This window comes from Podarcis raffonei, chromosome 6 (genome assembly GCF_027172205.1).
Source record: "Podarcis raffonei isolate rPodRaf1 chromosome 6, rPodRaf1.pri, whole genome shotgun sequence".
Taxonomy (NCBI): domain Eukaryota; kingdom Metazoa; phylum Chordata; class Lepidosauria; order Squamata; family Lacertidae; genus Podarcis; species Podarcis raffonei.
In genome coordinates this window covers 98,512,661-98,533,053 of record NC_070607.1, presented here as the reverse complement: position 1 = coordinate 98,533,053, position 20,393 = coordinate 98,512,661, and the positions used below count along the sequence as shown (strand labels likewise).

Sequence of the window (20,393 nt, the reverse complement as noted above, 5' to 3'; positions counted from 1 at the left end):
GCCAACTATCCAGAATGGTCCTACGTGGGCCAGAAAAAAGCCAGGGAAGTCCCCAAATAGGAGTTCCATCATTTTATAGAACATTTCGATTACTTAATAAAATTCAAAAGAGAGAGGACAGCACACGGAGGGATCTGTGCAAAGAGCGATCGAGTGGGGGTTGTTCCAGCCGGCGAGGAAAGCGCTGCCACGATTTGCTAAGGTGCCTGCTTTCCTCTCCGCTCCGCCGCGCGTCTTTGCGCATAGGAGGAAATCCCTGCCAAGGGACTTTTCCCTCGAAGCGCAAAACCCGCCCGGCTTGCGCGCGCCCGGCCGGCGATGTCCAAACGCACGGCGCGCCCGTGGCCTCTCCAAACACCGCTTCTGCTGCTGCTTGCTGCTGTTGCAGATTTGCTGCCTTTGCTCATGCTAATTTCACTCTTCAATTATAAGCGGCTCGCTTTTTCTCGTTTTAATAAAAACGAAAGCATCCGGAAACGCCGCGGTGCCCGGGAAAACGGCAGATCTGACATAATTAAAAAGTGGCTTCGATCAGGCTGTTTTCCTAATGGTTTGTCATATCAAGCTGCAGCTCCCAGAGAGAGAGAGCGCCCCCCCCGCCCCACTCCGACTCCCAGCCCCCTGAGGCATCATTTACATTTCTTAATAACCCCTCATTAATATTCATGACGTGGGGAGGGCCACGACGGCTGAGTGCACACCACTAATTCAATTTCGCCGAGCCTCCGTGTGTTTAGTTAATCACCGGGGGACCTGGGTGGCTCAGTACAATTATTTATTCGGAATGAGATCTGGAGGCATCGGCATTGCGAAAGGACCCGAGGAATACAATGCAGAAAAAAGGGAGATTCTCCGCCTTATTCCTGCAGGCGCCTCGTCTGGTCCCCAGGAAGGGCTGGAGAGAAAAGCCTCTGTTTCCCTGCCGGCAGTTTTGTGGTAAGAAGTGGGGAGTCCTCTCCGTCCCTACAGCCCTTTGGGCGCAACGCGCAGCTGCAAGCAAACGTCCAGGTAACCAGCGGCTGGCTATAGGGGGTGGCCAGGTGGCTTAGATGCACAGTCCTCCCCTTGAGGTTGGGAACAGGAAAACAAAAGGAGAGCCTTCTGGGTCAGGCCGATGGCTCATCCAGTCCAGCATCCTGATCTCACAGTGGCCAACAATGTTTAGGCAACACGATGACCATATACATACATAATGTTGTTTTTTAGTCGTTTAGACGTGTCTGCCTCTTCGTGACCCCTGGACCAGAGCACGCCAGGCCCTCCTGTCTTCCACTGCCTCCCACAGTTGGGTCAAACTCATGCTGGTAGCTTCGAGAACATTGTCCCACCATCTCATCCTCTGTCGTCCCCTTCTTGTGCCCTCCATCTTTCCCAACATCAGGGTCTTTTCCAGGGAGTCTTCTCTTCTCATGAGGTGGCCAAAGTCTTGGAGCCTCAGATTCAGGATCTGTCCTTCCAGTGAGCACTCAGGGCTGATTTCCTTCAGAATGGATAGGTTTGATCTTCTTGCAGTCCATGGGACTCTCCAGAGTCTCCTCCAGCACCAGAATTCAAAAGCATCAATTCTTTGGCGATCAGCCTTCTTGATGGTCCAGCTCTCACTTCCATACATCACTACTGGGAAAACCATAGCTTTAACTATACGGACCTTTGTTGGCAAGGTGATGTCTCTGCTTTTTAAGATGCTGTCTAGGTTTGTCATTGCTTTTCTCCCAAGAAGCAGGCGTCTTTTAATTTCGTGACTGCTGTCACCATCTGCAGTGATCATGGAGCCCAAGAAAGTAAAATCTCTCACTGCAAACATAACAAGTTCAAAATGAAATCTTAGTCTCAAAGTCTCTGAAAATCTTTAAATGAAGCGAGGTACCAAACTTTGAATGATGAAAGATAAGCTGTAGAGCTTTGTGTATTCAGCAAATATAATGTCCAACACTGAACAGAGATTCCGGATATTGACCGCTGTTTCGTAGATCTTCGTCAGCGTGGTGGGAGAATATAGAATTGTTTCATGAACCCATCTTATTTTGAATGAATATATCTGAATGAAAATATCAAATGCTGTGGAGCAGGGCTCATGTAATAAGATTGTCTATTACGTGTGTATATGGTCATTGTGTCGCCTAAACATTGTCGACGTTCTCTTTTGCAACACAGGGGTTTGTTTGGGTATTCACAGTGGCCAGCCTGACGCCTGTGGGAAACCAGGAAGCACAAGAGCAACTCTCTCTCCCCCTGTGGTTTCCAGCAACCGGAGATGTCTGCAAACATGACATGAAGGATGGCAACATCAACTTTGCCCTGTGGGAATGCCTTGTGGAGGACTGCAGTGCTGGAGACAGGTCCTGCTTCCATTGCAGTGATCAGAGGAGGAATGGCCGCTGGGAGGAGCACAAAGAGAAGAAGCGCCCTGTTGCATCTGCAGCAGCACAACCAGATGCCTTCCTCTGCCCCAGCTGCAACTAAACATGTCTCTCCCTTGTCAGTCTCTACAGCCACAGCAGGCAATGCAACCTTTCACCAGTGTGACTTCTCCCTTGAAGGAGCACTCCCCCGTTGTCTCCAGGGACAGATGGATGCCAACTGTACAAGTCGTCATCATCATTTTATTTGTATTCTGCCTTTCCATAGTTATGCTCAAGGCGGCTTACAGCATGACAAGATTTACATAATTACCAACGTAACAAAAGTCATGAACAATAAATAAAACACATCAAAAAGTACACAACCAAATGGAAAACAATTCCCACATAAATCATAAAATCTAAAACTAAGAATACAATGGATGCTTGGGTTGTGAACGTGATCCGTGCGGGAAGCACGTTTGCAACCCGCAGCATTCGCAACCCGCAGCGTCACATCTGTGCAAGTGCAGGTCATGATTTGACACTTCTGCGCATGCGCAAGCATCAAAACCCGGAAGTAACCCGTTCTGGTACTTCCGGGTTCGGTGCAGTGCGCAACCCAAAATCATGCAACCTGAAGCATCTGTAACCCGAGGTATGACCATACAGCATTAATATCAATCAAAATTTAAAATGACATACAGTGGTACCTCGGGTTAAGTACTTAATTCGTTCCGGAGGTCCGTTCTTAACCTGAAGCACCACTTTAGCTAATGGGGCCTCCTGCTGCTGCTGTGCTGCCACCGCCCAATTTCTGTTCTCATCCTGAAGCAATGTTCTTAACCTGAAGCACTATTTCTGGGTTAGTGGAGTATGTAACCTGAAGCGTCTGTAACCTGAAGCGTATGTAACCCGAGGTACCACTGTAGATAAGAAATAAAAACAATTTGAAAACAAGGAGTAAACAAATACCAAAACAGAGTCCTCTCTGCCCAGCAGCAGCAGCAGCAGTAGCACTCCTTTATGGAGCCTGTCAGGCCCCACCCAAAGCCAGGTGGAGAGAAGCAGGGCAGGGCGCTTCTGGCTCCCAGCAGGTCAGAAGCATCGCTGCCTCCAGCTGTGGGGGCAGAGCAGAGCTATCCTGGCCAGTTGCCACCCATAGCCCTTTCCTCCTCCATGAATTCGTCCAATCCTCTTTGAAAGCCATCCAAGTTAGTCATCACTGCCTCTTGTGGGAGGGAGTTCCATAGTTTAACTGCGTGAAGGAGGACTTCCTTGGATCTGTTCTGCTTTTTTTCTTTCTCTTTTTTATAAAATATTTATTAAAGTTTTACAAATGAAAAAAGAAAAAGAAAAATACAAATAAAAAAACAGTTCCATCTTTCCATTACATTCTTTCATTTACTTAATTTTCTGGACCTCCTCTAACCTCCCTTTTTGTATTCCAGTTTAATTTATCAGTTCAGCAAATCCTTCCCCTCTTTACTTATCCTAATCTTTAATCTTAAAATAATGTAACATTAGATTTTTACTTATTAATAATCCATTTTTTCATACTCCTTATAGTATTATAACTAAAAACCACTTAACTTTCCTTGGATCTGTTCTGAATCTCCCAGGCCCTAGTCCAGCACTCTAACCACTGCACCACACTGGCTCCCTCTCAAGCTCCAGAATATGGGTGATCCCAGAATATAGAAGCAGGATCAGCACCCCAGAAAATTGGGGTGGGGGAGTGAGACTACTGTAGGGTGATCCTGGGAGGGAAAATGCCTTTTGAGTTGCAAGGGCAGCTTTTGAATGAGGTTCTGCTTCCAGGCGAGCTAATTTTGGGCTTCATTGGAAGCTGTTTCCAGGCAGCCGCATCTGGGCCTCTCTTTCCTGGCATGCATTACATGGGGGGAGCCTCTCCGTACCGAGCCCCCCCCCAATTCCAGCGCCATGGCTGCCCCCGCACTGCTTCCAGGCGCTCACTGGGGACTGTCAGAGGCCCTGACAAACAGCTCGGCGGCTGCTTCATAATGCCGCCGATGATGGAGTTGTGGAGGCAACGGCAGGGAGAGGAGCCAGGGGTTGGGGGCTCTTGTCATAACTTTATTTGTGGGAGACAAGCGCTTTGTCGGGGGTTTGATGGATGGGCCAGAAGCAGCCTGCGAGGCGCATCCCCTGCGTGGCTCCTCATCGGCACAGCGGAGCAACCTTGCAGCTGAAAAATGAGCTGGGGGGTGAGAGAGAAAGAAAAGACAATGGCTGCAGTTGCTGTTGCAGTTGCTGGTTTGTTTGCACAAAGGAAAGCAGTGTTGATATGGCGCCTTGCAAATCCAACTTATCTAAATTGCGATAACATGATCCTATCTATATCTATCTATCTATCTATCTATCTATCTATCTATCTATCTATCTATCATCTATCTATCTATCTATCATCTAATCTATATATCTATCTGTCTGTCTGTCTATCTGTCTATATCTATCTATCTATCTATCTATCTATCTATCTATCTGTCTATATCTATCTATCATCTATCTATCTATATCTAATCTATCTATCTAATCTATCTATCTATCATCTATCTATCTATACCTATCTATCATCATCTATCATCTATCATCTAAGGTAAAGGTAAAGGGACCCCTGACCATTAGGTCCAGTCGTGGCCGACTCTGGGGTTGTGGTGCTCACCTCGCTTTACTGGCCGAGGGAGCCGGCGTACAGCTTCCGGGTCATGTGGCCAGCATGACTAAGCCGCTTCTGGCGAACCAGAGCAGCACACGGAAACGCCCTTTACCTTCCCACCGGAGCGGTACCTATTGATCTACTTGCACTTTGACGTGCTTTCGAAATGCTAGGTTGGCAGGAGCAGGGACCGAGCAATGGGAGCTCACCCCGTCGCAGGGATTTGAACCACCGACCTTCCAATCGGCAAGCCCTAGGCTTTGTGGTTTAACCCGCGTCCCGTTCATCTATCATCTATCTATACCAGTGGTTACCAAACTTTTTCAGGTCAATGCCCTCTCAGTTGCATAGACTCCCCTTTAGTGAGTCTCACCCCACCCTATAAAAAGAATAGTTAACAACCCACTGAGGAATAAAATTCAAAATGGCAACAATTGCACATTTATTCGAAATCCAGTTAAAATGAGTTCAATTAATTCAACAAAACAGATGGACTCAGTCCAGCGATACTAGCTTTTCAATGCCTGTTGGTCATTTACAGCTTCAGTGCTCCCCCGCCCCCTCCCTCTTAGCGTCCCCCCCCCCCGGCCATCGAACTGCTTCTCATTGGGTGTTACCACCCAATTTGGGAACCGCTGGGCTAAACCGAAACCACCTCACATCCAACTGTAACCAAGCCAAAGTCCAAAGCGTTAAGACCCCAGGAGATCTCACTTCTCCATTAGTCACAGATTTGGTTCCAGCACAGAGCAAGCAGGTCTCTGGGTCTCCAGCTTCCACCTTGGCTTCCAGGCTAGCTCTCTCACACCTGACGGGCTCTTGTTCTCCTACCTAGCAGCCAGGGGAGGGGAGGGGAGGAAAGGCCCACCCTTAAGCTTGGAGAGCCCCATCTCTTAGCTGTAGCTCCTGCAACCTTAGCTCATTATTTTGGGGTGCTGATGAGGAGCCTAAGGTGGCCAGCTAAGGTCACTGCCTTTGTTATGTACTGAGTTGAATAGGATCCAAAAGGCAGCAGTCTGGTTGGTCCTAGAACAATAGGATTCAGAATGCAGCAGTCTGATTGGTCCTAGAACAATAGGATTCAGAATGCAGCAGTCTGATTGGTCCTAGAACAATAGGATTCAGAATGCAGCAGTCTGATTGGTCCACAGGAGCCACCCAATCCAGCTCCAGGTGGAAGTGAATCTGCAACCTGGTTGGCCTACAGGAGAATCCCAGAATTAGCCAATCACGTGGGGCCCATTGTGTAAATAATGTATATAAAGCAGACATTATGGGGGAACTTCCATTCCTCCTCAGCACTATGAGCTGAATAAAGAGCAGGAAATCTACTCTCGACTCCAAGTATATTTCAGCCTTAGAAAGAGATTTGTCTGACCAGTTCAGCAAAGTCCTCCATTAGATTCCCACCTCCACTGGGTACGGAACCCTAAGCAATGGAAGGAGGTCAGGGCACCATTCAGACTGACCCCTCCCAAACCCCAAGCACCTGGAAAACTTGTGGAAGATATTTTAATTCGAGTTTTCTTCTTACATTTACACTTCCCTCTGTGCTGTATCAGGCTCTATGTGTTTAAAAAATGATTTAATGAGAGCGGACATGTGGTTGCTTGGTGCCCCCCCCATTGCCTCCTTTTTACCTGAGGCTACAGTTCCACCTTAGCAGTAAGCCAGCCTGCAACCTGCTCCCAGCCGCCCCTCCTGTTTTCTCCAGCTTCTTCTCGTCTTCGTTTGCTTTCTGTATTTGCCTTTAATTCAATATTTTGTCCCCATGCTCCATCTCCCTTTATTGGATAACACTGCTCTGTTATTGAATCCTCCCTCGCAATCGTGGGGGAGAGAATTTAGTTTCCCTGGCACCAATAAAGCCGGATTGGAGTCTTTGGAGGCCAGGAACGGCGCTACGGTTCGGAGGTGTGCGAGAGAGGAACCCCAGGGGCTTCTGGGAAAGCCAGACCTCTGCAAGGTCTTGTCTGTTTTTCTCAAGTTAGCAAATTGAGGAAGCAGCAAAGAGCCATCGGAGACAGCCGTCTCCAACCTCAGTGATAACTTGTTTGAGGATTCCAACCCACACCCATTTTATTCATTGTAGCCATCATCAAAAATATTTATATACCGCTAAGCGGTTTATATAAAACACAACAAGATGATTTTAAAAAGAAAAATGCAATGCAACAATTAAAACCAAAAAGGCAAAGAAATGCATCAGTAAAGACAGAGAAGCTGTCAATAAAAAAATCATTTAAATATCAATAAATAAAGCAGAACAATGTGGTGATTAGTGTATATCCAGGAGGTGTGGCGCTGTGGGTTGAACCACAGAGCCTAGGGCTTGCCGATCAAAGATCGGCAGTTCGAATCCCCGCGACGGGGTGAGCTCCCATTGCTTGGTCCCTGCTCCTGCCAACCTAGCAGTTCGAAAGCACCTCAAAGTGCAAGCTTCCCAGTGACTTTTCAACATTCCCAAGGATACACTGATTTCCGCAGCGTAACTGCACTTGTGTCCCTTGGTCACAGCTGGCTCTATGTGGATGCTCAATAAAAAGGATGATGCAATAATTATGTGCCATTTATCTCTTCTTTAGAGCAGAGATTTGTGGAGTTAATTTCATCCTGACTGGTTCGTCGTCAGCTACACTGAAACGACTGGGGCGCTGGCTGAAGGCGTCTGTCAAAAAATTATATATGTTTTTAATTTCAGGCCTATCTTTCAAGAAAACTCCCACAGAGATAACTGTGCGTACTCTGCTGTTAATGATACAGGAGTTTGTTTGTTTGCTCGTTTTCCTAAAGGGGGTGGGAGAAAAAGACATACTACACAATGTTTTGCAGGATTCCGTGCAATTAGCTTTCCTTTCCAATTTGCCCTGGCAGTTTTTGCTTTTCACTACTTCAGATCTCCTGCAAATGAAACACATGGATCACGTCTTTGGTTTAACCGAGGAGTTTTTCTCCGCTTTCCTTGAGCAATGAGGGGGCTCTCAGGGTAGAGGTCTGCAGAATCATTTTCCAGCAGAGAACACATAGCACACTTTTGCAAGAAATAGTAGTGGGGTTTATTTGCAAATCTGGAGAAGGTGGATAGGAAAAGGTTTTTCTCCCTCTCTCATAGCATTAGAACTTGTGGACATTCAGTGAAGCTGAATGTGGGAAGAGTCAGGTTCACGCAGCATCTAGTTAAAACGGTGGAAATCACTCCTACGACACCTGTCTTTTTGAAAATTCAGATAGGTAGCCGTGTTGGAGCAATGACAAACCTAGACAGCTTCTTAAAAAGCAGAGACATCACCTTGCCAACAAAGGTCCGTATAGTTAAAGCTATGGTTTTCCCAGTAGTGATGTATGGAAGTGAGAGCTGGACCATAAAGAAGGCTGATTGCTGAAGAATTGATGCTTTTGAATTATGGTGCTGGAGGAGACTCTTGAGAGTCCCATGGACTGCAAGAAGATCCAACCTCTCCATTCTGAAGGAAATCAGCCCTGAGTGCTCACTGGAAGGACAGATCCTGAATCTGAGGCTCCAAGACTTTGGCCACCTCATGAGAAGAGAAGACTCCCTGGAAAAGACCCTGATGTTGGGAAAGATGGAGAAATATAATGTATTTCTCATAAATACATTATAGATTCCCTCCCCCCCATTCCTTCTTAAGCTCTTCTCTTCCTGGTTTCCGATTTTCCCAGTCAGTTTCGCCATTTTGGCATAATCCATCATCTTCATCAACCATTCCTCTCTGGAACTTCCACACCTGGGATTTTCTACATGCAAAGTGTCCTCTGATACGAATCTAGACACAACATCTGCATATACAGAAGCTCCCCCACCTGTCAAGGGAGGAATCTCCCCCACCCTATCTTTGCTGAATTTTAATGTGTTTCTTTATTATTTATAAAGTGGGTGTGTGGTTTTTATTTTTTCATAAGTGTTATGAAATATTCATGCATTATGACCCCCCTTCCCCTTCATCTCCTTCTGTTTTTGTTTCTCCCCTTTGGGTGACAAGCAGCCAACAAATATAATACATGCACACATCATTTATTTGGATGTTGCCCTTCCATAGTTTAAAACCACGCTGTAGGCAGCTTACAACATGAAAAAACGCGCATAATTACGCACATAACAGAAGTAGCTATAAACAATAAATAAAACACCAACAGGCACACAACAGATTTCCATATGCATCATAAGAAGATCTAAAACAATGAGAGAAAAGATTAAAATCAACGGCAGCAGCCTCCCCTCCATGCAACAAAACCACCTAAACAAGACGCAGGCCAAGAAAATAATCATAATCATAATGATGGGGACGGGAAAAAAGCTTGGGAGCCGTAGCTCTAACCGCTGGGCCACACTGCCTCCCTCGAAGGGAGGGCGGGGGAAAGGAATGCTGTGAGCCGCGAGCAAGCGCGCCGATGCCCAGCCCGGCCGCCAGGGGCGCTAGACGCAATAGCCGCCGCAGCTCCACCTTCGGCCGAGCGACGCCTCCACGTGCGGCGCGCGCGCTTTACGGCGGGGGCGGCGCCTCTTCTCCCTCCCCCGCCCCTTCCGGGCGCTTTGCGGCAGCTTCGCGGCCTTTTGCGACAGTCCGGAAGAAGAAGGCGGCGGCGGCGAGAGAAGCGGCGGGGAAGGGGCGCCGCCGGCATGGACGTCGGGGAGCTGCTCAGCTACCAGGTCAGCGGGGGCGGAGGGGAGGGGAGGGCTCCCCACAACCTCCCCCCCCCGGGGCGAGGGGGCGCCTGAGGTGTCGCCATGGTTACCGGAGGGGGCTGGGGGCTGCATCATGTGGTTTTGTTTGTTGTTGTTTCGGGGTGGGGGAGGGGCCCGGGGTAGCCCTGCCCCTCCCCCCCACTGGTTCCCGTCACTTGTTAAATGTGTGCCTGTAAGGCCGCCCGAAGATCGCACAGGGCGGCTCACGACATGGAAGTCGTCGTCATCATCATCGTCATCATCATCATCACTTTTAATTTGCATATCACTTTTAATTTGCACAACCTTGATGGCAGAAAGTGAGGAGGAATTAAAGAACCTTTTAATGAGGGTGAAAGAGGAGAGCGCAAAATATGGTCTGAAGCTCAACATCAAAAAAACGAAGATCATGGCCACTGGTCCCATCACCTCCTGGCAAATAGAAGGGGAAGAAATGGAGGCAGTGAGAGATTTTACTTTCTTGGGCTCCATGATCACTGCAGATGGTGACAGCAGCCACGAAATTAAAAGACGCCTGCTTCTTGGGAGAAAAGCAATGACAAACCTAGACAGCATCTTGAGAAGTAGAGACATCACCTTGCCGACAAAGGTCCGTGTAGTTAAAGCTGTGGTTTTCCCAGTAGTGATGTATGGAAGTGAGAGCTGGACCATAAAGAAGGCTGATCGCCGAAGAATTGATGCTTTTGAATTCTGGTGCTGGAGGAGACTCTTGAGAGTCCCATGGACTGCAAGAAGATCAAACCTCTCCATTCTGAAGGAAATCAGCCCTGGGTGCTCCCTGGAAGGACAGATCCTGAAGCTCAGGCTCCAAGACTTTGGCCACCTCATGACAAGAGAAGACTCCCTGGAAAAGACCCTGATGTTGGGAAAGATGGAGGGCACAAGGAGAAGGGGAAAACAGGACGAGATGGTGGGACAGTGTTCTCGAAGCTTCCAGCATGAGTCTGACCAAACTGCGGGAGGCAGTGGAAGACAGGAGTGCCTGGCGTGCTGTGGTCCATGGGGTCACGAAGAGTCGGACACGACTAAACGACTAAACAACAACAACATCTTCCAGTAGCACCTTAGAGACCAACTCAGTTTGTTCTTGGTATGAGCTTTCGTGTGCATGCACACTTCTTCAGATACAGTGAGGCAAAAGTCGCCAGACCCTTATATATAGTGAAAGGGTGGGTCAGGATTAGGGCCTGAATAGAGACATTGGATTCTTATCTCATTATACATGATAAAGCTATTTTTAGCCACTCCACCCCTTGCTTTTTCCTGTAAGACCAATTGCAGTCGTCAACAGGTTTACCATACCCATTGAGTCAATCACCCATTCCCACCCCCCTTCTGAGTAATACCCCTCCCCACCCTCTCACTATATACAGTGGTACCTCGGTTTACAGACGCTTCAGGTTACAGACACCGCTAACCCAGAAATAGTACCTCGGGTTAAGAACTTTGCTTCAGGATGAGAACAGAAGTCGTGCTCCGGTGGCGCTGCAGGAGGCCCCATTAGCTAAAGTTGTGCTTCAGGTTAAGAACACTTTCCTGTTAAGAACGGACCTCCGGAACGAATTAAGTACTTAACCCGAGGTACCACTGCATAAAGGTCTGGTGACTTCTGCTTCAGTGTATCTGAAAAAGTGTGCATGCACACGAAAGCTCATACCAATAACAAACTTAGTTGGTCTCTAAGGTGCTACTGGGAGGAATTTTTTAATTTTCTTTTGACTACGGCAAACCAACATGGCTACCTACCTGTAATACCCAAGGCAGTTTACAAGCTGAAGAAACAAAGAATGCACACCTTATGACAACCTAGGTAAAGGGGCCCCCTGACCATTAGGTCCAGTCGCGGACAACTCTGGGGTTGCGGCGCTCATCTCACTCTATAGGCCGAGGGAGCCAGCATTTGTCCGCAGACAGTTTCTCCGGGTCATGTTACCAGCATGACTAAGCCGCTTCTGGCGAAACCAGAGCAGCACACAGAAACATTGTTTACCTTCCCATCGGAGAGGTACCTATTTATCTACTTTGATGTGCTTTTGAACTTCTAGGTTGGCAGGATATGAAACCGAGCAACGGGAGCTCACCCCATCACAAAGATTCGAACCGCCAACCTTCTGGTCAGCAAGCCCTAGGCTCAGTGGTTTAGACCACAGCGCCTCCATAACAACCTAATGCAATACAAAAATGTGATAATAAAGCTTAACTTTAAAATAAGCAACCTGCATCAAATAAAGTAACATTCAGCAATCATTAGAATACTATAGAATAATAATATTTTGTTATTAAATATATAAAACCTTTTTATTCCCATAAGCATTTACTGGCCATTGGTGCTTATTTCATAAAATTTATACATTGCTTGAGTGTAAAAAAACCAAACTCAAATAGGGTTTTAAATTGTTGACTTAATTGTCCTCTGCTCACTGTTTTCTTGTCTCTGCATGTAGTTTGATGCAATTGTATTGTGTTGTTTTGTTCTTGTACCAGTTGGGTAATTTTACAGTGTAAAGCAGTATACAGTGGTACCTCGGGATGTGAACGGGATCCATTCCGGAGCCCCGATTGCATCCTGAATGGAACGTAAGACGCGACTGCGCATGTTGCGTTTTGCCGCTTCCGCGCATGCGCGTGATGTCATTTTGAGTGTCTGCACATGCGCAAGCGGTGAAACCTGGAAGTAACGCGCTCCGTTATTTCCGGGTTGCCGCGGAGCGCAACCCGAAAGCGCTCAACCTGAAGCATATTGAACCCGAGGTATGACTGTATAAGTCTCTTAAAAAGTAATAAACATTGGAGAAAGAGAAACAAGCTGTGGCTTGGTGGATAGAAGCACCAGCTTTGTGTGTAGAAGTTCCTAGGTTCAGGGCTCAGCATCTCCACGTTGAAAGGACCACAGGTGTCATCAGGACTAGGAAGGACTCACATAAGGCCTTGGGTAGATGCCAGTTTTTTCTTCCTGTCTCACCATAATACTAGAACCAATGATGCCCTCCATCCATTGAATACCATTTGCTGGGAAGGCGTAGTTGAGGAAGTACTGTGGCCTCCAGGTGCCCCTTATGGGTTCCTCAAGTGGCTTCTGGTTGGCCACACTGGGCAGCAGGCTGCTGCTGCACTGAATGGTCTGCCTTCATCTGATCCACCTTCAGGGCTTGTGTTCTGTGAGGAAGCCTCGTGTGGCCTCTCTGGGTTCCACTTCCAGCTTTGGGGAAGAAAACGGGGACAGACAAGTAACTCTGGAGAAAGGGATCAAGGGTGGCTGAAGATGGCTGAAGAAACAAAGTCTCTCTTGGGGAGCAGCCAGGTGTGTCTCTCTTGCACCTGGATTGTACATGTGCTGATTGCAGGTACTTGGCTCTGCCTCTTTCCAGAGAGTGGCTTCACCATCACACAGGTGTGCGCTTGAATTCACATCTTGCACCAAGCTAAGCTACCTTCAGAACTGATTTCTCTATTTTCTGAAAATTCGATTTTTGAGTTTGTTGTTTGCTTTTTAATAGTTACAGTATTAAGATTTTTATCACTTCGGGGGGGGGGGGGGAAGCCGTTAGGGCTGCTGTAGCTGAGAATGATGATGCCTCTAGCTAACATTTTTGGATTCTTTCTTATACTTTGTCACTTTCGTGTTCTTGAAATGCGGGTGGTGTGGCCTTTGGTGGTAGGCACGTAGCCTTTTGCGTTCATTCTAATGCCCACCTCATAAATATCAATCACTTAAGGTGCCATGGAGCAGTGATGGGAGACCTGTGCTGCTGTGTGGTTCCCAGCATTCCTCACCACGCTGGCTGGGGCTGGTGGGAGTTGGGGGTCCAGCACCCATCTGGAAGGCCTCAAGTTCCCCTGTTAAAGCTCAGTGCTCAAATGAAGCAGAACATGCAAAAGAGAGAAGGTTGTACCAATAGCAGGAAAACTGTAGGAGGCAGACCTGGGAGGTGCATTTGAAATAAATAGCTCCGCGACAGTTTCTAGTCATGCTTGGAGATGCAATTCTATCCATGGAAAGCTAAGAGGAGATGCAGCTTTGCTTCTATTTAACAGTTGAATAATTTCTCAAGACTGAAGGTATTTGAAATGGGCTAAATTAAAGTTGCACCTCATTTGCTTTTCCAGTTTCCATGTAACAAAAATAGGTGATTTTGAGAACCAATTTGATGCTCCGTCTCGCCCCTTTCCATTTTCCTCCCCCACCTACCTCCCCCACCTACTTCCCCCACCCCCCGGCCCCTTCCTCTCCAAGCTTCTAGTCCTGGGCCCCTGCTAGGTGAGTTTGAGGGACTCTCCCTTCCCCTTCTCACAAGGACCAGCTGCAGATCCCCTGCTGTGAAGCAGGCACACCTGGAGGGCCAGAGGTTCCCTATCCTTGCTTTGTGCTGCTGCAAGGCCATAATATTTGGGAATACAACAACGACGACAACAACGACAACAGCAGCAACAACAATTTATTTATACATCACCCATCTGGCTGGGTTTCCCCAGCCACTCTTGGTGGCTTCCAACAAAATATTAAAATACAGTGGTCTGTTAAACATTAAAAGATTCACTAAACAGGGCTGCCTTCAGATGTCTTCTAAAAGTCTGGTAGTTGTTTTTCTCTTTGACATCTGGTGGGAGGGCGTTCCACAGGGCGGGAGCCACTACCGAGAAGGCCCTCTGTCTGGTTCCCTGTAACTTGGCTTTCGCAATGAGGGAACCACCAGAAGGCCCTCGGAGCTGGACCTCAGTGTCCTGGTAGAATGATGGGGTAGGAGACGCTTCTTCAGGTATACTGGACCGAGGCCATTTAGGGTTTTAAAGGTCAGCACCAACACTTCAAATTGTGCTTGGAAAGGTACTGGGAGCCAATGTAGATCTTTCAAGACCGGTGTTATGTGGTCTCGGTGGCTGCTGCCAGTCACCAGTCTAGCTTCCGCATTCTGGATTAGTTGTAGTTTCTGGGTCACCTTCAAAGGTAGCCCCACGTAGAGCACATTTCAGTAGTCCAAGCGGGAGATAACCAGAGCATGCACCACTCTGGCGAGACAGTCAGCGGGCAGGAAGGGTCTCAGCCTGCGTACCAGATGGAGCTGGTAAACAGCTGCCCTGGACACAGAATTGACCTGCGCCTCCATGGACAGCTGTGAGTCCAAAATGACTCCCAGGCTGTGCACCTGGTCCTTCAGGGGCACAGTTACCCCATTCAGGACCAGGGAGTCCTCCACACCTGCCTGCCTCCTATCCTCCAAAAACAGTACTTCTGTCTTGTCAGGATTCAACCTCAATCTGTTAACTGCCATCCATCCTCCAACCGCCTCCAGACACTCACACAGGACCTTCACCGCCTTCACTGGTTCTGATTTAAAAGAGAGGTAGAGCTGGGTGTCATCTGCATACTGATGAACACCTAGCCCAAACCCCCTGATGATCTCTCCCAGCGGCTGCATGTAGATGTTGAAAAGCATGGGGGAGAGGACAGAACCCTGAGGCACCCCACAAGTGAGAGCCCAGGGGTTTGAACACTCATCCCCCACCACCACTTTCTGAACCGGCCCAGAAGGAAGGAGTGGAATCACTGTATGACAGTGCCCCCAGCTCCCAGCCCCTCTAGATGGTTCAGAAGGATGTTATGGTCAATAATGTCAAAAGCCGCTGAGAGATCCAGCAGAACTACGAAACTCTCACCTTTGTCCCTAGTCCGCCGGAGATCATCAACCAGTGCGACCAAGGCAGTTTCAGTCCCATGATGAGGCCTGACTCCCGACTGGAAGGGATCCAAATGGTCTGCTTCTTCCAGGCATGCCTGGAGTTGTTCGGCAACCACTTGCTCAATCACCTTGCCCAAGAATGGAAGATTTGAGACTGGGCGGTAGTTGGCCATATTGGCTGGGTTTAGAGATATATTTTTTTTACAAAGCGGTTTAATGACCTCCTCTTTCAGCAGGTCTGGGAAGGCTCCCTCACAGACAGAAGCATTCACCACCCCGCAAAGCCCATCACCCAGCCCTTCCCGGCTAGCTTTTATTACCCAGGATGGGCAAGGATCAAGGAGACAGGTGGTTGGTTTCACTCGTCCAAGCAGCCTGTCCACATCCTCGGAGGTAACAGATTGGAGTTGAACAGCTGAGCCTGCAGCATTTTGTCTTTCTTGGGATCCAAGGAGTGCAGCACTATCCAGAAGAGGTTGGCTCCTATCCACCCACTAACAGTGCCTCAGTCTGGCTTGGATTGAGCTCCAGTTTATTGGCTCTTGCCAGACCTGCAGAGGTACAAAGCAGAAATAGTGCTGCGTGTCACCAGCATATTGATGACATTGCAAAACAAATATTCAGGTGACCCCACTTAGCCGTTTCGTGTAGATGTTAAGCGGCTTGGGGAGTATGATCAGCTGCTGTAGAATTCCATATTGGAACATCCCCCACAAGCATCACTTTCATCCAAAAGCAATTAGAACCACTACAAAGTGGTCCCCCCACCCACAACCAAGGCAGCTGAGTTGATTCAGGAGTCCCAAGGCAACTTATATAAAAGAATGAAATCCATCTAATCTCTTCTAACAGAGCAATTAAATCCAGAGCAGCTGTCTGCCCTCTTTATTGTATTGGGCCCAACACTTTTCAGGCTGTGGGGAGCAGCTGCTTGTGCTGGGAAAGAGGAAGGTTTGTTACTGAATCTTAAGTTGCCTCCAGCCCCTCTTCTAAAAAATCTCTTTGCTACAGTGCCCAGGGGGTCTGTCATTTCTGCTCTGCCAGCCCGAGCAGTCCCTTGAGGGAAAGTTCTTTTGGAGGTGCCCAGAAAGTGACGTCTGATCCCAGTCGTTGCACCTTTGGATTCCTTGCAGTTCTGCAGAGGATACTGAGGAACAGCTCTTGGGGCGCCTGTAGTTGCAAGGGACTCTTAGAGCACATGCTGTTTTGCTGAAAAGTTGCTGCCACCCTATTGTGTAGCCTCGAGCAATCCGATCATCTCAGTGTCCAGTCTGAAATGGGAATAACACATATGAGGTCAAACAAGTTAGGTTCATATAATTCTTCCCTTCCTTCCCCAGTTCTAAAAATGCAGCACTGTTATACAGTGGTACCTCGGGTTACAGACGCTTCAGGTTGCAGACACTTCAGGTTACAGACTCCGCTAACCCAGAAAAAGTACCTCGGGTTAAGAACTTTGCTTCAGGATGAGAACAGAAATTGCATGGCGGCAGCGGGAGGCCCCATTAGCTAAAGTGGTACCTCGGGTTAAGAACAGTTTCAGGTTAAGAACGGACCTCTTAACCCGAGGTACCACTGTATCTGGGATGGGGTACCTGGAGCCCTCTAGATGGTTTTGGCTTCCAAGTCCCAGCATGGCCAGCAGTCCAGGATGTTGGGAGTCCTAGTTCAGCGGCATCTGCACATCTTCTCCCCCCCCCGCAAGTGTTCCACACCCCTTTTCATTATAGCCATGCCTTTATAATGATATCCTCCGTGCGTCACTTCACTACTACCCGTGACGTGGCATTTGTGAAACTGAAATCTGTATCTTAAGCACATTTCACTGAGCTCTCTTCATGTGGCAAATGGAATTTATTTCCAAGCCGCCTTCATGGGTGTTTGAAATGTGAAAACAGTTATCAGAAAGGTTGGCTGTGCATGTGATATCCCCTAGGAATGTGGCAGTGGGTTGGTGCTTTCTGTTCCCGTTAATCGATAGGGTCTTCATGACGCCCTTTCTTCTGTGGCAATCCGTACTCTGCCTTCTGCTGTAGCCTTTTCAACTCTGGAGCTGATGGCATTAAGAGTGTGCAAATAGAAGCAGTGCTTATCATTCTGATACACACAAAAATGTGAAAAGCATTTTTAAGAGCCTTTTGGGGAAATGGCTCCATTGATGGGCAGCAGGCCAACAACTGTCCCATGGTGTGATTTTTTTTTGCTGGCTGGCATCCTTGGCGACCTGTTCAAGTGCTCAGGGATAGTTTTCCAGGAATCTGTGGCCAACTGTTGATTTTCCCTCCCCTTGCCAGAATAACCCTGCAAGGGCAGCCGAATGCAGACTCGCTAAATTTGACTGATGTTTTTATAACAGTGTTCTGATCCATTTATTTGCGCAGGGCCCGGAGTTTCATGCTCCAACAAGCTTATTCTTCATCTGACAATTCAGTGGGAAGCCAAAAAGCAGTTAAAGCATTAACCGGAGTCATTACAGAGGGACATTCTCATTTAAGGGAGGTTCAGCTAGATTGATTTCCTCAGAGTCTAGCAGTTGGAGATGTCTTGGGAGCAGCTTCTGTTGGTAACCTTGCTGTTGCTTCGGCTGCAATCACACTTGTGAAGATGCTTTATCTTCTTCACAGCAGTGGCAGCGGCTGGGAGTAGATGGGTGCGAGTCTGCTGCTTTTAGAGTATAATGGGAAGTGCTCACCCTGTGTGGTTCCTTTTGCATAGGCTTGTTGGGGCGATACCTTATTTGCGTCAGAATCATAGAGTTGTACAGTTGGAGGAGACCCCAAAGGATTGTCTAGTCCAACCCCCTGCAATGCAGGAATCACAGCTAAAGATTCCCTGGCAGATGGCCACCCAACCTCTCTTTAAAAACCTTCAATGAAGGAGAGTCCACCACCTCCCAAGAGAGTCCATTCCATTGTCTAACACAGTGTTTCTCAACCTTGGGTCCCCAGATGTTGTTGGACTATGACTCCCATCATCCCTGAGCTCTGCCCTTGCTAGCTAGGGATGATGGGAGTTGTAGGCCAAAAACATCTGGGGACCCAAGGTTGAGAAAGGCTGGTCTAACAGCTCTTAACTATCATTAAATTCTTCCTAATGTTTAGTCCAGTTTCCTTTCTTGTACAGCTTGAATCCCATGGTTTGAGCCCTACCCTCCAAAGCAGGAGAAAACAAACTTACTCTATCTTTCATGCGACAGCCCTTGAGATATTTGAAGATGGATATATCATGCCACCTCTCAGTCTTCTCCTCTCCAGGCTAAACATGCCCAACTACCTCAGCCGAAAAGCCCTTGCACCTTCCTGATGCTCTGGACTGCAGCTCCCACCAGCTACAGCATTATGTGGCCACACTGGCTGGGACTGATGGGAGTGTTAGTTCAAAACATCTGGGTGGCGCCAGGTAGGCAAAGGATGCTTTAGGGCAGGGGTCAGCAAACTTTTTCAGCAGGGGGCCAGTCCACTGTCCCTCAGACCTTGTGGGGGGCCAGACTATATTTTGAAGGGGGGGGAATGAATGAATTCCTATGCCCCACAAATAACCCGGAGATGCATTTTAAATAAAAGCACACATTCCACTCATGTAAAAACACCAGGCAGGCCCCACAAATAACCCAGAGGTGCATTTTAAATAAAAGTACACATTCTACTCATGTAAAAACACGCTGATTCCCGGACCGTCCAGGGGCCGGATTTAGAAGGCTATTGGGCTGGATTCGGCCCCTGGGCCTTAGTTTACCTGCCCATGCTTTAGAGTTTCCCTCTAGGAACTGCAAGGACACTTCTCAATTCCCGACAGCTTCACCTCTGAGTATACTTTGGATTTCCTGGAAACATTTCTGAATTGCCTTTCTCTGGCTGATCTTTGCCACAATCCCTTCTCCCTCTGTGCAGTGCGTGGATCTTCACAGGTTCTTGATATAATTCCCTCTCCCCACCGTCTCCGCGCCCCCAACCTGACTTCTGTACATTCCACACATTGTACAAATTCTTCATCTTGCTTCTAATCCCAAGTGAAAACATTCATTTTTCTCCTGTCGTTGTCTCTCCAGTTTTCATGGGTTTCGTTATTATTTATTACCCTCTTATTTAATTCTAAGTATTTTTGATGCAATTTGCATGTGGCACAGAAGACATTAGAAAATGTAATGCTGCGCTGTATTTCATCGAGCTCCGCTTGTTTCAACAGCTCGTCTGGAAAAGAAGATTGATTTTGCTCATATTTTTTCTTCCCGGTTTTAGAAATGAAAGGCTCCCGCAGTGAAAGGAAAGGGGGGCCGGCATCTATTCAGGCATATTTCAAATCCCTGCAACATTTCCCCCCCCCTTCTTCTTCCCCCCCACCCAAGCTTCACATTTCCCAGTGAGATGAGGCTTTTGCAAGCAAGGTTGGGGAAAATAAACATTCATTTCCTTATTTGTTTGCCTGTTTTCAAAGCATAGTCTGGGTATTACTTAGGAGTCAGCCTCTGCCCGTTTTTCCTCTCCCTTCCGCTTCTCAGACCCCCTCAGGCGTTGGCCTGCGCTGCGCTTGGGTGACCCGCCTGCCGCTTTCAATGAAATGGCCCCATCACATCAGAACGCTGTCATTCATTCATCCCCCGGGGAGTTGTGTGAGGCTTGGTTTACTGCCTGTTGTCTGGTGATATCCCTTCTGGGGTTGCATCCTGTTCACTCCCACTTGGTGCTGGTGCCACGCATGACCTGTGGGGATTACGGAGGCTGAGTCTGTGAGCAGGGAGGCTTGCAGCCACCTTCTTCCTACCAGACTCACAATATATGTGATGATTACAGGGAGATGTGAAAACACCCCTGAAGGAAGAAGGCAGAGGTTCTCAAAAGGGTGTGGCAGCAGAGGATGGCAAGGGTGGCAGGAAGATTCAAGGACAATCAAATAAACATTCACACAGCTCAGTGTAGTATAGTACAGTATTGTATTAAAATATTATCATTATTATTTTGCAGAATATAGATAGGTACCTTTTCAAAATGAGA

The 20,393-nt window shown here is 47.9% G+C and overlaps 1 protein-coding gene across 1 annotated transcript in view; it reads left to right on the top strand.

Moving 5' to 3' along the window:
• Positions 1 to 9,629: 9,629 nt before the first annotated feature.
• Positions 9,630 to 20,393, top strand: part of CTNNBL1 (catenin beta like 1) — a 98,454-nt gene continuing 87,690 nt past the window's right edge. Inside the window, exon 1 of the mRNA XM_053394748.1 lies at positions 9,630 to 9,688. Within this exon, the coding sequence (XP_053250723.1) occupies positions 9,659 to 9,688 (30 nt within the window). The 5' untranslated portion in view covers positions 9,630 to 9,658. The remainder of the gene's footprint in view (positions 9,689 to 20,393) is intronic.